Raw genomic sequence first — 17,275 nt, 5'->3', positions numbered from 1 at the left:
TGCAGCTTTCCCATAGCAAAGAGGCATGCGCTCCCAGCTCACCTGCTTACCTGCCGAGGCCTGATGAGGTAAACAGAAATTCAACCCAGTTTATCTGGGCCACAATGAGCCTTTCCTGACCCACTCCTCACCTCTTCCTGACTTTCTGTTTCTTTTCAGATCATGGGTGCCTTTGAGGAAGGAATGGCCGAGCCAGTAGAATGTGTATTGCTTACAACTTTCCAACCAAAATCCCCATGTTAGGGGAAGTCCCTTCAAAAGGGAAACTGAAACTCCCCCTAGTCCAGGCTCCAGTCCCACCCCTTCCTCCATGAGCTCCAGCCTCCTCCCCTCACTTTCCCATTCAGCCTCTTGCCCCAAGTGACTTGGTCCACATTTCTACTACCTCCCAGCTTTGTGACCCTGGACAAGGCCCTTCCCCTTGAGCCTCACTTTACCCACTGGGAGCCACTTGGGTTGCTTCCAGCTGGCTCCATCACTGTGTGGTCTTAGCCCTTTCCAAGTCTCAATCCCTTCACCTGTAAAATGACCGCAGTACCAATTCTGTAGGTTATTGTGAGATAAAGAGTTAACAGCATCGAAGGAAGCCCTTCAAACCCAGCACTGAGTGCACAGAGCACCCAGAGGCATTCGATAATGTTCCTGGGTGCCATTATAGGAAATTCTGGGCCAGAAGCTGATTTCCTATCCTTCTCTTCCCTGTCTGACCCAGGAGGAAGAGGTGGGAGACTGGACAGCCTGAGACAGCCCTGTGGCCTTTCCAGTACTTTCTTTCCAGGTCAGGTGATGAAGAGACTGATCAGGTTGTTCTAAGGTTGTTGAATTGTTCGGGAGGAATTTATTTGGCTTCAATTCATTCTTTAAATGCTAAATAAATATCTTTCCCCCAGGACCCTGAAGACTCTCTCCCTGTCCTCTGATAACCCCAAAGTATCCTGCTGGGAGCTCCTTTCAGTGACTTTTCCCAGAGAGACATGCTTCAGAGCCACCCCAGAAGACACACTTCATCTGTGTCCCCTCACAGCCCTACTTAAATTCTCCTTTCCACCTTCCGTGAAGGGAGGCCTCACATTCCTGGTGATCCATCCCTAGATTGCTCCTCAGAGAGATCAAGCCCCCAGCCCCAGCTCCCTCATTTCTTCTTGGCCCACTGAGTTTCAATTCTACTCTCTTTTCAGTTTCTCGTAACTGAGCTTCCTTCAACTTGAGGGCCTTTGAACATGCCACTCACTCCCTTTGCCTGGAAGCTGTTCATTTGTTGATTTCAACTATTAATACCCACATCAAACCACTCCTGAGGCCATTTCTAGATTCCGCAGGAGGAAAGGAGGACTCTCCCTAAAGCACATTCCATGCCTCTGGGTACAGGGCTCCCTCTAGCACTTCCCACACTGCTTCCCAAGCTAGGAACCTGGGCTGATCCACATGCTGCCATCGCAGCGTTAGTTGCCCAGTCTCCACCTCTAGGAGCACTGCCCTAAGCAAGACCCTTCCTTCCCCCGCCTGGACCATATCATTTTTCACTGGCCTCTCTGCCACTTCTCCTTCCTCTCCAGCTGTTCTCCACTATGGCAATAGAAGGCTCTCAATAAATTTCTCTTTCTTTTCTCTCCCTCTCTCTCTCTCTCTCTCTCTCTCTCTCTCTCTCTCTCTCTCTCTCTCTCTCTCTCTCTCTCTTCAGTGCTGGGTATCAAAACCAGGACCTCCTGTGCTCTACCACTCAGAAACACCCCCTGCCAGTGTTTGTTGATGAATGGAGTAAATGAGTGAAGGAATGAATGAACGGGTAGAAGAAATGTGAAATCCAACATGCTCCTCTTGGCTTTTGCTCGTTGCCTCCTGCTCTCAGGAGCAAGCCTGCACCTTGTACTGAAGTCTTCACTACGCCCTGCCACACACTCTGGGCTCCAGCCACTCACACCTCACTCTTTCCTGCTTTTTCTGCTTTGTGGGGACTCTGCCTGACTGTCCTCCTTCCCTACTGTGCAGTAGGGAAACAAGACAGGCTCGTTGCAGTAATCCAGGCTAGAGACGCTGTGGCCTGCAGGAAGGGCAAAAGGGACAGCAGCCAATATTAGCAATGCTTGAGGTCCTGTTCCTGTTGCTCCCAGTGCTGGGCTTAAGAGTGCAGCCTCGGAGTCCAAGATGGAGATGCCTAGGAGAGCCCCATGGAGACGGTGGGTGGCAGTTAATGCCTGCATTTCAGAGGAGAGGCCTCTTCTTGAGGTAACCGTTCAAGCTGGGGTAACTCCATGTTTGAAGCTATGGGACCCAATGAGGCTCACTAGAGAGAAAACTAGCCTCAAGAAGAGCCAGGACTCCCCCATATTTGTACTCTGAGAGGGGAGCCTACAGGGACATTTGGTAGTGGTCAAAAAAGAGGGATGAACCAGAAGTAGGGGTGTCCTCAAGGCTAAGGAAGAAATGGTTTGCAGAGGAAATGAGTGATCCACCTTGTCAAATGGCACCAAAAGGCAGGGGGAGGTGGAGAGAGATAAGGGAGATGTTCAGGGGCAGCAAGGACAGGATGTGGGAAAGGACTGACGATGTCAGGATGAGGAGGAAGAAAGGCCAAAGAAGGCACGGAGGGTCTGGCTTGCGTGGCTGGTCTGAGGAGTGAGGAACCCCCCACCCAGGAAGTCTAGAACAAGAGCAAAGGGTCGCATGTGGAAAGAGTGTTGGTTTGGGTCAGGTTGACCTAGGTGGCTTTGGGATGTCATTAAGATCTCTGGATCTAGAGAGAAATTTGTGTTGGACAGAGAAAAAAGATCTCTCCCTGCCCCCATGTGAATCTGAGAGAATCTATATGCTAATGACCTAAGTCTCTATCTCCAGCCCAGATGTCTGTCTAGAATTCCAGAGGCTCTTGGAGGTCACCCTGGATGTCCCACAGGGACCCATAAGACACAGACGAACAGGCTCAGATGAACACAGGTTGGAGTGGATAGAGCTGGAGGCAAGAAACCCAGGGAAGAGTCAACTGGACTGGTCCAAACAAAGGCCATGGTGGCATGATCTAGGTGAGGGCAGAGGGCCGGGGAGAGGATAAAGTCCAGGGAAGTCCGGGGAAATAGGGGGACAGGGACTGGGCTCCATTGAGGAGGGTCACTGGGAGTCTGCTGTTGCCAAGAGCTGGTGCTCCTGAGAGCAGCCCTAGGCTCCTCCTCCAGCAGCACCTTCTGCTAGACCTTGCAGGGAGGCTCAGGTAGGATCACTGCCCAGACAGGACCTGAGACAGTGTGTAGGAGAATCCACAGGGACAGACGGCCTAAGGCCCTGAACCAGTTAAGAGCCAGAGACCGCTCCTTGAACCATGTCCCTTCCCTGCTTAAATCCAGCCATGGTTCCTGGTTTCCTCCTGCATAGCATCCAATCCTTCCTTCTGGCCTTTGAGTCGCTGAAGCTCTGGCCCCTGCTGGCCTTCTTTCAGGCAGGGCCTACCTGGCTGCCAGTCCTACGATTCCCTCAGTAGGACGATCATTTCAATCTGCAAATCATCAAGCCTTCCTCTGCACTGCCCCTTCCGCCTGGGCATGCTCACCCAGTGCCTGCCCACTTGTCAAGGCCTGCTCCAGGGATCTCCCAGAAGTCTTTGCTGATCCATCGGAGGACCCACTGTGCCCCAAACTATGTCACCCACAACCCAGACCTTTTTTTTTTTTTTTTTTTTTTTGCAGTGCTGGGGATCGAACCCAGGGCCTTGTGCTCAACCCAGACCTTTTACTCAGCTGGTGTATGTCTCTGCCTTTGTGCAGTGGGGGAGCATCTGGGGAGCAGGAGCTGGTCTGGTTCATCCAGTCTGCTCTGCTGGGGGTTCGGGGTGGGTGGGCATAGTGTGAGGTGATGGCAGATACCCCCGCTCCTGGGGTTTCAGTAAATTCAGTGTATGTCCGTGGAAAGAACAGAGATCCTCCCGAAAAAAGTAGAAGTGCCCGTGAGAGGCAGAAGCTATTTTATTCAGGGCATGAAGGACAGGAACTCAGAGACTCCAGGAGGGAGGGGAAAGGTAGACGGTCTTCATCCATAGAGAGGTGACAGTGGATCATGCAACAGTGCCAGTCCCAGGCCACCTTTCTGCTCATCCTGCACAAGTCTGCCTTGGGATCATCATGTGAAAAGCCTGAAGCCTGTGCCCCCAAGTCCCTGGAAAACAGGTATCCGTGATGCTACTCTGGAACCCAAGGGCACAGGGAGTATCACAAGAGTACACAGACACCCTGAGCCCAGAGCTGGCCTTGCCTGCCATGAACTAGCTGGCATCTTTGGACAAGTCACTCAATGTCTGTGAGCCTCAGTCTCCTTGTCTGAGGACACCATCTCACAGCGTTGTGATCAGGCTTAAAAAAGAAAATGTATGCAAAGTTCTAGCATAGTACCTGGCAGAGAGGAAACGTGCGATGAACCGGACTCGTTATTACTAGTTTATCAAGAGCCTGGGTGCTGGTCCCAGATCTGCCACTATTTTCCTCTCTGTGCCTGCCCATAAAGTGGGGTGTTGAAGGATTAAATGAGATTGTGGATGTGACAGAGGCTCCTAAGATGAGTGATTATCTCTGTCTTTTGAAGTTCACCTCCTTGGGGTTGCCAGGTTTTGTCACCCTCATTCTGTCAGGTTCTCTGTCAGGAACTGCTGCTGCAGAGCCAAACTATCATATCCCCTCTGCCATGAGGCTGAATGAAAGGAAAGAGCCAAGGTAACCTCAGCAGGGACTGTGGTTAGACAGGGTGAAGGACTTCCTTCCAGGCCACGGATGATGCCCTGGGAAGGAGCCAGAAATCATGGGACTGATGCCACTGGGGGAAGGGTTGTTTTCAGGGAAATGACCAGCCTAGGTTCAGCTGGTTAGGCCAGAGTTGCCCAGTGGAGTGAATCAGCTCAGCAATAACCACACTTTTAGAGACCCTGGAGGGTCCCTCTTTAAACCTGCCCCAGGGCATCCAAGATCACAGAGACAACAGATAGGAACAAAGCCTCTGCAACACGAATTCTCCATGACAGACAAGAGGCAAGAGGTCACCAACCAGATCTAAGTTGTTTCCTCCACCCAGAATGCTCTTCCTAGGGTCTGGAAATGGCTGACTCCTCATCCTTCAAGATTAGTTTAAGATGTACCTCCACAGAGAGAAACTCCTGACCAGCCCACGCACTCCTTCAACACTATGTGTCCCACTATTCTGGTGCCTGTGAGCAAGATGGAGTCCCTACCCATCTCATAAGAAGTAGCAAGTGACCCACTCCTATTCTTCAACACAGCACACTGTTTTTGTTTTCCTGTGGTGCTGGGGATTGAACCCAGGGCCTTGTGCACGTGAGGCAAGCACTCTACCAATGGGCTATATCTCCAGCCCAGCACACTGTTTAACTCTTCTTTAGAAGTGTAAGCTCTAGGAGGGCAGGGGTCTCAACCATTTATTTCAGAAACGTGAACCCAGTGATTAACTCGTTGTATAAACCTGGTACAAACCACAAAATAGGCCCTTGATAAATAAATATGCCCTTGTTGAGTAAATAAATGGACACACAGAGGAACAAAGTTGTACTGAGAGGTGGGCACAGACTTTAGAGATGCACAGAAATGTGAAGAACGCAGACACACAAGTTGATTGCCTTGACAGCACCCTTCAAGCCAATCCCCAGTCGTCCTTCCCGTTATTTATTCTGCTTGACCACTCCGCTTTGGGGTGGAGTCACTTTTGCTCTGAGGCTGACTGAGTTGGTACTCAGGAAATGACCTAACCTAGACTCCGAAACTCCCTGTGATGGGCACAGAGTTGGCATTATGTTTAGGCCTCTACTTTTTTTTTTTTTTTTTTGGGGGGGGGGGTAGGGGTGCTACCAGGGATTGAACTCAGGGGCACTCGGCCACTGAGTCACATCCCCAGCCCTATTTTGTATTTTCTTTAGAGACAGGGTCTACTGAGTTGCTTAGCGCCTCGCTTTTACTGAGGTTGGCTTTGAACTCGCGATCTTTCTGTCTCAGTCTTCCGAGCCGCTGGGATTACAGGCGTGCGCCGCCCCGCCCGACTTGGATTCTACTTTTTTGAGTGTCTTCGGATGAATAGATATTTCAATGTCATATATGTCAATCTTTTAAAAAATATGTGGTGGTTGCAAAAGGGTACGAAAGGATAACCCTGCAGGGACCCACGTCCGGCTCACGGGGACCCTCCCGTGCACTTTGACACCTTCGTGTCCTCCAGTCTCAAGACCAAAGCTGCTGGGTCCCACCTGGTGCTTTGCCCCGCTCTTCCCCACGCCCAGCTAAGCCCCGCCCACGGCCCACCCTCCTCAAGGTCCCGCCCACCGACCGCGCCCCTCGGTCCCCGCCCCTCACCGGTTCTCACGGACGCAGGGGAACTAGGTGTCGCTTCCTCTTGCCCAGGAACTGGTAGTTAATGTTCTGCCACCGGTGCTTCCACCTGGAGGGCGGGAGCGTGGGGCAGACGGGAAAGGGCAACGCGGGTCCTCGCCCAGTCCCCCGGCCCCGCCCCCTCCTGATGCCTCAGGGCCCGCCCTTCCCTCCATCCGCCCCCTCCTTCGCTCCGGGTCGGTGGTCCGGCACTCGGCGGATCCGCCCCTTCCTTAGACCCCGCCCCCGTTTAGGCCTCGCCCGGCACCCGGGCCAGGGCCCCGGGGCCCGGCTCCCCGCGCTCACGTGAGGCGCGGGCGCGCGCCATAGCAGCAGGGCCAGCGCGCCGACGGCACGTCGGTGAGGCCGGTGGCTCCGGGCAGCAGCAGCAGGTTGCGCGCCGGCCAGCGCCAGGCGGCGCCCGGCTGACGGTGGCGCTGCGGGCTCAGCCAGTAGTCGCCCAGGCTGCGGCGGGCGGCGGGCTCTGGCAAGGTTGGGCCCCGGCTGCCCCAGAAACACAGATCCTGGTCCAGGCGGTGCGGGGGCGTGGCCCGGGGCCGCCTGCGGGGGAGCCGGAGAGCGTCACCCAGGGAGGCACGACTGCCGGGAGGAGGGAGCCGTCTCGAATCGGGGTCGTGGGTCGGGATCACTTCTGGTCCGATTTAGAGGAACTGGGAGGAGGGTCAAAGGTCCCCCCCAAGATCACCAGGGCCCTTCCGGATCTGGGCGCCCCCTCCCTCTGACCCCCAGCTGTGCTGCCAGGCCAGGACTCTATCCCGCCGGTGCCCTCCCTTGGTCCCCCTCACCGGGACAGAAGAAAATTCACCACGAAGTGGGCAGTCTCGGTGAATAGCATGGTGTCCAGTCCGCCTGCCCCGGTTTCGGCCCCTTTAATACCTGCTTGAGCGTGGAGGGGGAGGCTTGAAAGCCCATATTCCCCCAGGGCCAGCTGTTTTTAGCAAGAAGCGTCAGCTGTCGGGGGTGGGTGGGGGGGAGCGGGGGTCGGGGCCGAGCTGGGCTTTTCAGTGGGGCCTACTCCGTTGTATGCCCCCACCAGCAGCTTCAACGGAAGGGGGCTAGTCACCAGATCTTCAGGTTCCCTAGAGACAGGTCCCTTTAGGCCAAAGACAAAAGCGCAAGGACAGGCAGAGGCAGCAAGAGAGGTCCAGAGGCAGGAAGATCAGCTGTGTTGGAGAAATGCTTTTCCTTCCCACCCAAGGGCCTCCAGCCTCTGTTCCCTCCATGGATGGTGCATTATAGGGAACCCACACCGCAGAGGGCCCGCCAGTAACGATCTGCAGAATTCCAAACACACATAAGTCTTTAAAGAATAGAAAGTACCCTCACGCTCACCCCCCAAAAGTTAAAAATCCTGAACTGGGCTCACTTTGGGGACTGAAGAATAAACAGGCTCAGAGCTGGGTAAACAAAAACAAAAGTAAACTCTAGCTTCCTCAACTGTTTCTGCTTCTATAAAGGGAGACAATCCTTCTGTGTCCTTGTCTGGCTTAGAGCATGGGGTTCAGAGGCTTGGAGCCCAGGCTGGGCCCTGCTCCTTGACGCCCTGGGGATCCAGAGGAACTCACTGGCCCAGTTCCCTTTCCCACACTGCCAGTATGGGCTATTTCCCCCCTAGTGACTCACACTAGCTGCCCTGGAGAGTGGGCAGCTGTTTTGAGCCCCCAGAGCCCAACACAGGCCCTGGCTTGCCCCTTCCAATTGTGCAGCCATATTTGGGGATCTAATCTCTTTTCCCTCCTTAGGGAATCTGCCTCCTCCAATCCCTTCTTTTTTCCCCATCTTCAGCCTCTCCCTCCCTGATGGCTCCTTCTCATTAGCAAACAAACAGGTTCTAGTCTTTCCTATCTTTGAAAAAACAGAAAGTCCTCCTTCAACTCCACACCCTTCCCCAGCCCCCCTTCACAGCCAACATTCTTGACAGAGTTGTGTGCATCCTTGTTTCCACTTCTTCCTTTGACCCCTGCAATCTGGCTTCCTCCCCCAGCATGGGCAGAAACAGCTCCTCAAGGTCGCTCCTGACCTCCCGGTTGCTTAAATCCAAGCAATGCTTGCAAGTCTTTATCTGACGACCTCTTGGCAGTGGCCGACTTCAACACAGTCAAAAATACTCCCTCATAGTGAGATACTGTTGGGCCCTTGTTTTCTAGATGCTGGGCACTCTTGATTTCTTACTATCTCACCAGCTGCTGCTCTGTGGCAGGTTTCTCAACCTCTGCTCACCACCTAATCACAGTTGTTCCTGGGCCCTCCACGGCCTGAGCCTGGAGTCCCATCCCTTCCCAGGTGCTCTGCGTTCAGCCTGTGTCAGACACTTTTGTTCTTCAGCCAACCCCATCTACTGGGACCCTCCAGTGGATGTCCCACCTCACAGCAAACATGCCCCACCTCTGCTTTCCATTACACATCCCCCAGCTTGGCCATTTTCCAGTTGTCTGAACCCCAAATCTGGGCTTGGTTCTAGACTGCCTTGTTTTTTCTTATTCTGTAAGTTCTGAACCCCCGTCCCCTCCAGGACATATCTAAAATCCCAGTGCTAGCCAGGTGCAGTGGTGCATGCCTGTAATCCCAGCTATTCACGAGGCTGAGGGAGGAGGATAGCAAACTCAAGGCCAGCTTCAGCAACTTAGCAAGACCCTATCTCAAAGTGTATTTTATAAAAGGGCTGGAAATGTATCTTAAAGGCAGACTGCTCCTGGATTCAATGCCCAGTAAAACATACACACCACACACACACACAGGAAAAAGGAAATAAAACCCCAATGTTTCCATTTTCACTATCCACACTGACCCAGTGAAGGCCCATCATCTACCTTTTACCTGGGGACTACAACAGCCCCCTTTTTCCCAGCTGCCACCCTACATCCCCTATGTGATCTATTCCTCCAGGGCAGTCAGGGTTTTGCCCTTCCAAAACATGAGTATGACTGTCCCCCTCCATGGTATCTATAACACCAAGTTCACAGACAGCACATGCCAGTCTCAGTGCCAGGACAGTTCCCACCTCCATATCTTTGCCTAGGTACCTGCTTCTCACCCTTCGGTCCAGTGTCAGTTCCTTATGAGAGTCTTTCCCACCCCTCAGCCAGGTCAGGTAACTCCCCTTGCCCTCACAGAACCTGGGCCTCACCTCTGTGGACTAATGAAGCAGTCACTCACAAGCTGGTCTAAGCTGTAGACTCCTGAGCCCTCCCGTTACAGACCTGGGAATGTCAAGATGAATACGACACAGTCCCAGCCCTTGGTGAGTCCACAGGGGCATTACACTGGGATCAGCAACACGTGGGACAAGCAGGCTTTCTGGGAGGGAATGGATGACTGTCAGGAACCTTCTCTGAGAAGTAACGACTGGTGGATGTGAAGGATTTTGAGGGAAACTATTCCAGGCAGAAGGTACATGTGCTTAAAACTGGGAAGAGGGTCTGTTTTGTGAGGAACTGAGGGTGTCCTTTGTGGCTGGACAAAAGACATGAAAAAGTTATTGATGAGATTTAAATAGGAAAGACACTGCTGGGATTGTGGTTTTTTGTTCATTTGTTTTTGTTTTTGATACAGGGGATTGAACTTACTGAGCCACATCCCCAACCTTTTTATGTTTTGAGTCAGGGTCTCACTAAGTTGCTTAGGATCACGCTTAGTTGCTGAGTTGTTGAGGCTGATGGAATTTGTGATCCTCCTGCCTTGGTCTCCTGAGTAGCTGGGATTACAGGTATGTGCCACCGTGCCTGAGATGGTGGCCTTTATAAACTAATTCTGCACTGGAGGAATAAAGCAAGGAAAGAAGTAGGGACATGGGTTAGGGGGCTGCTGGAAGAATCCAGATGGCCAGAGATGGGGAGGGAGCTCAGGATGGTGGCAATCAAAATGGGGCAGAATGAACTGCTGTTGCCTGAGCTGGGAGCTGGGGAAGAGGGAGGGAATGAGAATGTCTCTGGTCCTTGTACCCCAAGGGTGGGTGGAGAGAGGACAGTAGGAGCTGGAACACCCACCTCCCTGTGTCCATCCAAGGTTCCGCCTGGCATGGGGTTGTTTTTCCTAGAGAAGCAGATGGAAGCCCAAGAGGTAGAAGGCTGCCTGGCATGGTGGCGCAACCCTGTAATCTCAGCAGCTCGGGAGGCTGAGGCAGGAGGATTCAAAGTTCAAAGCCAGCCTCAGCAACTTGGCGAGACCCTGTCTCTAAACAAAATATAAAAAGGGATGGGGATGTGGCTCAGTGATTGTGTCCCTGGGTTCAATTCCTGCTACCAAGGTGGGGGGGGGGGGCAGACATTGAAGGCTGCTGAGAAGACAGTACAAGGCAGGTGGGAGCAGAAAGAGGAAGTTGGGGCAGATATGATGGGGTTTCAGGGAAAGTGGCATCTGGGGTTTCCTGAGAGCTTGGAAATTCCACTCTCTCTGGTTCTAACACAAGACCCCAAATCCTGAGATGCTCCAACCTGGCCCAGTCCTTGGAAACCCTGGGGCCCCCCATAGAGGCCACAACCCCTGACAAGTCCCAAGATGGTAGACTAATGTCAGTGTGCACTTCCTGTAGACTAGTCCCTACTCCTGATACCTGCGTGACCCCAGGCAATCCTCACCATAAACTCTGGAGGCTCATTTATCCCCATTGCACCTATGAGACTTCAAGGGGTTAAGGAACTTGCTCAAATTCACACAGCTAGGAAGAGGCCCAGCAAGGATTTGAACCAAGGTTTGACTGACATCAGAGTGTGCTTTTAACTCCTGTGCTATATTAAGCCTGTCGACCCCTTGGTTGATTGGCTCAATATAGAGAGGAGGCTTTGTGGGGGATTTGCTGGTGGTTGGGATGGCTGTCCCCCTCTCATATCAAGCGATAGGAAATGGTAGTGCTGACGTCAATTGTTACCATGACGATACAGCAACCCTTTTCCTGCCGTTTCTATGGTAACCTGGGGGGTCCATCTGTACTTCGCCCCCTCCTTCTAAAAGGGGGTTCCTTAGGGAGGGGCCAACTAATAAGGTGTCTGAGAGAGAAGACAGGAAAGGAAATGATTTGAACGTATCTTTTCCCTGAGTCCCTCCTCATTGCTCAGACCCCGAGAAAAAGGCTGGGATCCAGAGGTCCTGGACTAGGGTACAGGGAAAGCCTTACCCTCAAGAGTGAAGAAAGCATCTCTGCCTTTCCCACCTTGGGAATCTTCTGGAAATGCACCCCACCCCCACCCCATTCTTAGACTCCCTAGCAGAACTGCTGGGAAGTTGGCAGAATGAGGCAAGAGGGTTTTCCCAACCCCCTGCAGGGCTGGCTATCACCCAGCCCCTGGAGAGTGTCCTTGGCTATCTGGCTCTCTGTTGCCCCTTGAAGCCAAAGGTTGGAACAGCAGCAGTTGGGTCCTCTTGCTCTGTACTGGCTGGGCCAGGACTTCCTGCCTGGTATTGTACAGGCATGACCTTATGGAAGTTTTGCAGCAGGTGTCATGAACCCCATTATCCAGATTTGGAAATGGAGGCTAAGAAAGGCTTATAAATTAGTCTCAGTTCATAAAGTCAGTAAATGGCAGAGCAGGCCTTGTACTCAGGACTAGAGTTTAGGCCAGAGATATTTCCAGTGCAAAAGAGGAAGAACAGAATAGGAGGAGAAAAATGGAAGAATGAAGTGACTTGGGTTGGAGTCTGTCATACTCCCTGTCACTTGCAAAACAAAGTTCAAACTCCTCAGCCTGGCATTTGGAGGACTCCTAACTCAGCTTCTATTAACCCATCCCTGATCCCCTGCATTAGGCATGAGCTCTCAATACATGGCATGGCCCAGGTAGGTGTTGATGAAAATTGAACTGAATTTCTTGAACTTGACCCTCTCCTTCTTGCCTCTGGGCCTTTACCCACAATGTTTTCTCCACCTGGAATACCCTTTCCCCTTGCTCATGGATATACTAGAGCTAACCAGCTCCAAGGTCTGGCCCACTGGCAAGGTCAGTGTCTGGAATCTTGGCATCCCACACAAACCAAGCTTGTGGGAGGTAGCAGTAAATGTTTTGCTTTTGTTTTTGGTATTGGGGCTCTCTACCACTGAGCTACATCGACTTATTTATTTTTCTACCAGGGATTGAACCCAGGGGTGCTTAACCACTAAGCCATATCCCTAGGCCTATCTTTTTAAAACTTTTTATTTTGAGACAGGGTCTTGCCAAGTTGCTTAGGGCCTCACTCATTTGCTGAGGCTGGCTTCAGACTTGTGATCCTTTTGCCTTAGCCTCCCAAGTCGCTGGGATTACACGTGCCCACCACCACACTTGGCTTATTTTTTATTTTGAGACAGGGTCAAACTAAGTTGCTCAGGCTGGACTTGAACTTTAGGGCCTCCTGCCTCAGTCTCCTGAATTGCTGGGATTACAGGCATGTGGCCTGTACCTGGCTGTGTTTTTCAAGGAAAGGAAAGTTAAGAGGAGGGGTTAAAAGATTTAAGGAAGATTAAAAAACAAAAAGAATGGAAACAAGTCAGCATTTGGGGCCTGGCAAGGTCATAAAGACCAGCAGTTTGGAAGTGCTGGGAGAGCAGTTTGCATGGAAACCAAGAAGGGCATCCCTTTTCAGGTGAAGGTTGGATCTGAAGTGCTCTTGGAAGAAGCTTGAACTTCTAGGGGAGGGCTATTGAGTCAATTGTGCTTAGCTCTCCGGGGACAGGCGACTAACCTGCTCTTTGGATTACATTTTTTTTTTCTCCAAATAAAAACAATAAGGCTCATTAAAGCAAAATTGGAAAGCAGAAAATACTTGTTTAGCTTTGGGCCGCCTTCGTGTCATGGGCTCCTCCTATGGATGGATTTAAAGGCCCGAGGACACTGAGGAGTGAGGCAGCATCACTCAGTTCCTTCACCTGTAAAATAAGGAAGTTAAGAAATCAGTTTCCCAAACCATCTTTCCCAATCTCTTTGTGATCCCGCCAGTCCTAGGAGAAACTTAAGCTCAAAATGAACTGGGTCAGTCCCTAACCCCTCTAACAGAGCCACAGGTGCCCAGGGTCACAATGTGGCAGACAGCAAAACCTAATTCCAGCTTGGGAGAATTACATGCTCCTGGTGTGGTCAGTCCTTTTTCTTTCTGTTTGCCCCACCTGTTCCTCCCTCGCTCCAGGGGGTTCCTATCGTCCAGTGTAATAATCTGAATTTCACTGATGACCCAAGGACAGAGAGAGGAAGATGGATGACGGCATGTCCCTGGGGAACATGACCAATAAGAAATGGAGGGAGAAGGGTGGTGCTGGGTCGGAGAAAGGCGGACGTGGAAGGGTGGGCCACTAGGGTCAGGTCCAAGGGAAGAGGCAAGCAGCCCAAGGAAAGGGAAGGTGTGATTGGACGGAGGCCACTCAGCCCATGGGCCCTATCAGACGGACAGACATACACGGCCAGCCCGGAATGGAAAGAACAGTTTATGCTGTGCTTTATTAAAATGTGCATCATTCTTTTATTTTAAAATGTGCATCATTGTCTCGTGCTCGGCGCGTGCGACCTCAGCGTGGTGGCCCGCGGCTGGCCTCGTCCCGCCCGGCTCCCGCGGAGCCGCCTTGCGCAGGCGCACTCAGGTGGCGCGGGCCCGGGGGCTCCCGCCCATGGCCAGGTAGACGTCGATGGGCACGTGCAACAGCGTCAGACAGTGGCAGCCGGGGCAGCGTCGAAGCGGCCTGGGGAAAGCGGCGCGAGACCAGAGACGCTGAGGCCCGGCTCACGCCATTGGGGCACAGCCGGGGGTCCTGTGGGGTCTGGGCGTGGATGCAGGGCCCTGGGGCTGGGAAATGCGGCGGGGGGCGGGGCCCGGAGGAGGGGCCGCGGGGCGGGGCGCCGGTCTCACCTGACCGGGTTGTGCTCCGTAGCTACCGGCTCCGGGCTGTCCTGGGACTCGGGGGCGGCGGCAAGGCCAGGGGAGTCTCCGGCCTCAATGGGGAATCTGCGACCCTGCGGGGGCTCCTGGGCACTCATGTCCAGGCCCCGCGGCGCTCTGCGCGGGGAGTGGTGGTCAGGCCGCTCTCGGGCCTCCGGGCGTCCCCTGCCCGCGCCCGCCCCCCTGGCCGTTGCTCACCTGCCGGAGGCCGAGACCGAGGCCGGTCCCAGGCTGGAAGCAGCTGCCCGAGCCCTGGCCGCGGGAGGACGCTCCGGTCCAGGGGGAGCCGGGCAGGTGTCTGCGGCGCACTCGAGGCCGGGCGTCGAGGGGGAGGGCTGCATTGTGACCCGGGCCGTGGCGTGCTGACCTCACAGAGCCTGTTCCTCCCGCCAGAGAATCCCCTGTCGCCCCGGGCCGCCCAGGCACTTAGCTCCGGCCCAAGCGGGGACTAGAGGATCATGGTGTTTGGAGAACGGGTCGCACAGCCCCTTGGCAGCCGGATGGGGGCGCAGGCAGCAAGGGCTACCTACCGGCGGGCAGCCACCACGCGGAGCAGCTGGGCATCCCGGCCCATCCACACGCCCCGGCGCCCTCCCCGACCAGGCTGCTACTCACTGAGTGGCATGCGGGCGAGGGTGGCGGCGGCGACTTAACCGGTGCTGGGTTTGGTGTTGGTGGTGAGGGTAGGTAGGGCCACTGCCCATTTTGGCCAAGGGTCACACAGCATTTACATCACAATTGGTCCGTAGTTTAAAAATGTCTGACCCTCTCCCTCCCCACCACCCGCGGCTGTGTCCAGACGGAGAATGTTCTAGCGCTGGGGGCGGCTGTGGATGAAGTCCTTGGGGGGAAAAGGAGCAGGCCAAGGGCGATGGTGGAGTAGAGCTGCCTCGCGGAGGCAGCATGAGCTGAGAGGGTGATAGGAAGGAAGGAGGCGCTAGACAGCATGGAGGACTTTCTGCTCTCCAATGGGTACCAGCTGGGCAAGACCATTGGGGAAGGGACCTACTCAAAAGTCAAAGAAGCATTTTCCAAAAAACACCAAAGAAAAGTGGCAATTAAAATTATAGACAAGATGGGAGGGCCAGAAGGTGAGCTGGGGCCCCTTTGGAGCAAGGGAGGGCTGGCTGAGGTGGGTGGGTGCTTCCTCCAGTCATTAAAATCTCCCTCCTCCCTTTTAGTTGGGAACCAAGGAAAGTGATTATAGCCCTGTGGTGGGTCAGTGGAGTAACAGAGGGATGCTGGGAGCTCAAGAACATCACACCTTCTCAAACCCAAGATAAAAGTGGCACAAAGTTAAGAGTCCTGGGGCTTTTCCTATTCCAGGAGGGGAACAGAGACTGGGAGACGCCACAGCCAGGGCTAACAGAGGGCAGGAGCTGGTTCCAAGGCAGGTGGAGGCTGGAAAAAGGAAGACTGGGCTCCTGGAAAGAACTGTGGGTCAGAAGGTAGGGGGAGGAGGAGGTGGCTCTCCACCCTGTGGGCAAATCAGGTCTCCTGAGATTCAGTGACTTTGTCTAAAGTCCCCTAACACAGCTTGATATCTGTGGTCTCACAGTGTCCCTAAGTTTGGCAGAAAGTATTCCTTTGAATAAAAAAAAAAAAAAAAAAAAAAAAAAAAAAGTGATATTTGCAATGTTCAAGCCACTAGACATATTTGAGACTATTAAGGAAGCCCAGGAACAAAACTCAGTCATGATGGGTAAAGTCAGGAGTGAGAAATTAGGCCCTTCTGATCTTGATGCACAGCTCTCTGTTTCCTCAGAGTTTATCCAGAGATTCCTGCCTCGGGAGCTCCAGATTGTCCGAACCCTGGACCACAAGAACATCATCCGGGTGTATGAGATGCTGGAGTCTGCAGATGGGAAAATCTACCTGGTGATGGAACTGGCTGAGGGAGGGGATGTCTTTGACTGCGTGCTGAATGGGGGGCCACTGCCCGAGAGCCGGGCCAAGGCCCTCTTCCGCCAGATGGTCGAGGCCATCCGCTACTGCCATGGCTGTGGCGTGGCCCACCGGGATCTCAAATGTGAGAACGCCTTGTTGCAGGGCTTCAACCTCAAGCTGACCGACTTTGGCTTCGCCAAGGTATTACCCAAGTCACGCCGGGAGCTGAGCCAGACCTTCTGCGGCAGCACAGCCTATGCCGCCCCTGAGGTGCTGCAGGGTATTCCCCACGACAGCAAGAAGGGTGACATCTGGAGCATGGGCGTGGTCCTCTACGTCATGCTCTGTGCCAGCCTACCTTTTGATGACACAGACATCCCCAAGATGCTGTGGCAGCAGCAGAAGGGGGTGTCCTTCCCCACTCATCTGGGCATCTCTACCGAATGCCAGGACCTGCTCAAGCGGCTCCTGGAACCAGACATGATCCTCCGGCCTTCAATCGAAGAAGTTAGTTGGCACCCATGGCTAGCAAGCACTTGATAAAAGCAATGGCAAGTCCTCCCCAATAAAGTAGGGGGAGAAAGCAAACCCAAAACCCGCTTCCAAAATGGTATATATATTTTACACTTTGTTTAGTTATCCTAAAGCTTATCTACATCCTCCCTAGACATTCCTTCTAAGGGGCCATGGAACTAAGGGCCTCGTTCCCTTTTGTTATGGCTGACAAATGATTTTCATACAGGTGTTTAAAGCTAATTAAATTAGGCCCCAGAGTCATCTACACACAGGGGGAGGAGAGGGGAAAAAAATGACCAAGAGTGATTGGAACCACTGTTGCTGCAACTTCCTTTCCAAATAAAAGCAGAAGCGTTGGGAATGCAGAAACGGCCTCCTGGCTCCTTGTCTTGCTGAGAGGCAGGTTGGGGCCTCATCCCTTCTTCATCCCAGAGACCAAGCTGATTCTGACATGGGGTCAAGGGACTTCCTCAGGACCCAGACCCAACCCCCAATGTGTCCTCCTCAGCTCCAAGTAGGAAGCCACTCCTGCAGTATGTGGGTCCTGCCTGGGCTCCAGTGAAGCTGCCTTGGGGGACAGAAACAGATCCCCAGACACCTTCTGGCTTCTGTTGAATCTCTTTAATGCTGTTAACGGCAATTCTGTAAAAGGTTCAGCACAA

General features: G+C 53.4%; 2 protein-coding genes and 1 long non-coding RNA gene across 3 annotated transcripts; 1 reads left to right on the top strand and 2 right to left on the bottom strand.

Moving 5' to 3' along the window:
* Nucleotides 1-3,939: 3,939 nt before the first annotated feature.
* LOC124968348 (uncharacterized) lies at nt 3,940-6,878 on the bottom strand. Its single transcript, XR_007105689.1, has 3 exons — nt 6,657-6,878; nt 6,336-6,420; nt 3,940-4,143 (listed from the first exon to the last, which is right to left on the bottom strand). It is a non-coding gene; the product is annotated as an uncharacterized LOC124968348 (long non-coding RNA).
* A 6,870-nt stretch (nt 6,879-13,748) lies between these two features.
* On the bottom strand, nt 13,749-15,771 carry Fam229a (family with sequence similarity 229 member A). Its single transcript, XM_047559323.1, has 3 exons — nt 14,409-15,771; nt 14,181-14,327; nt 13,749-14,013 (listed from the first exon to the last, which is right to left on the bottom strand). The coding sequence occupies exons 1-3, from the start codon at nt 14,549-14,551 to the stop codon at nt 13,911-13,913; spliced, it is 393 nt and encodes a 130-aa protein (XP_047415279.1). The 5' UTR covers nt 14,552-15,771; the 3' UTR covers nt 13,749-13,910.
* Tssk3 (testis specific serine kinase 3) lies at nt 14,136-16,933 on the top strand. The gene is made up of 2 exons (XM_047559335.1): nt 14,136-15,301; nt 15,976-16,933. Exons 1-2 carry the CDS (start codon nt 15,157-15,159, stop codon nt 16,635-16,637), a joined length of 807 nt encoding a protein of 268 aa, XP_047415291.1. The 5' UTR covers nt 14,136-15,156; the 3' UTR covers nt 16,638-16,933.
* Nucleotides 16,934-17,275: the final 342 nt, after the last annotated feature.

This window comes from Sciurus carolinensis, chromosome 1 (genome assembly GCF_902686445.1).
Source record: "Sciurus carolinensis chromosome 1, mSciCar1.2, whole genome shotgun sequence".
In the NCBI taxonomy this organism is placed as follows: Eukaryota; Metazoa; Chordata; class Mammalia; order Rodentia; family Sciuridae; genus Sciurus; species Sciurus carolinensis.
Note: the sequence above shows the minus strand (reverse complement) of the source record. Positions and strands in the feature narration are given on the sequence as shown.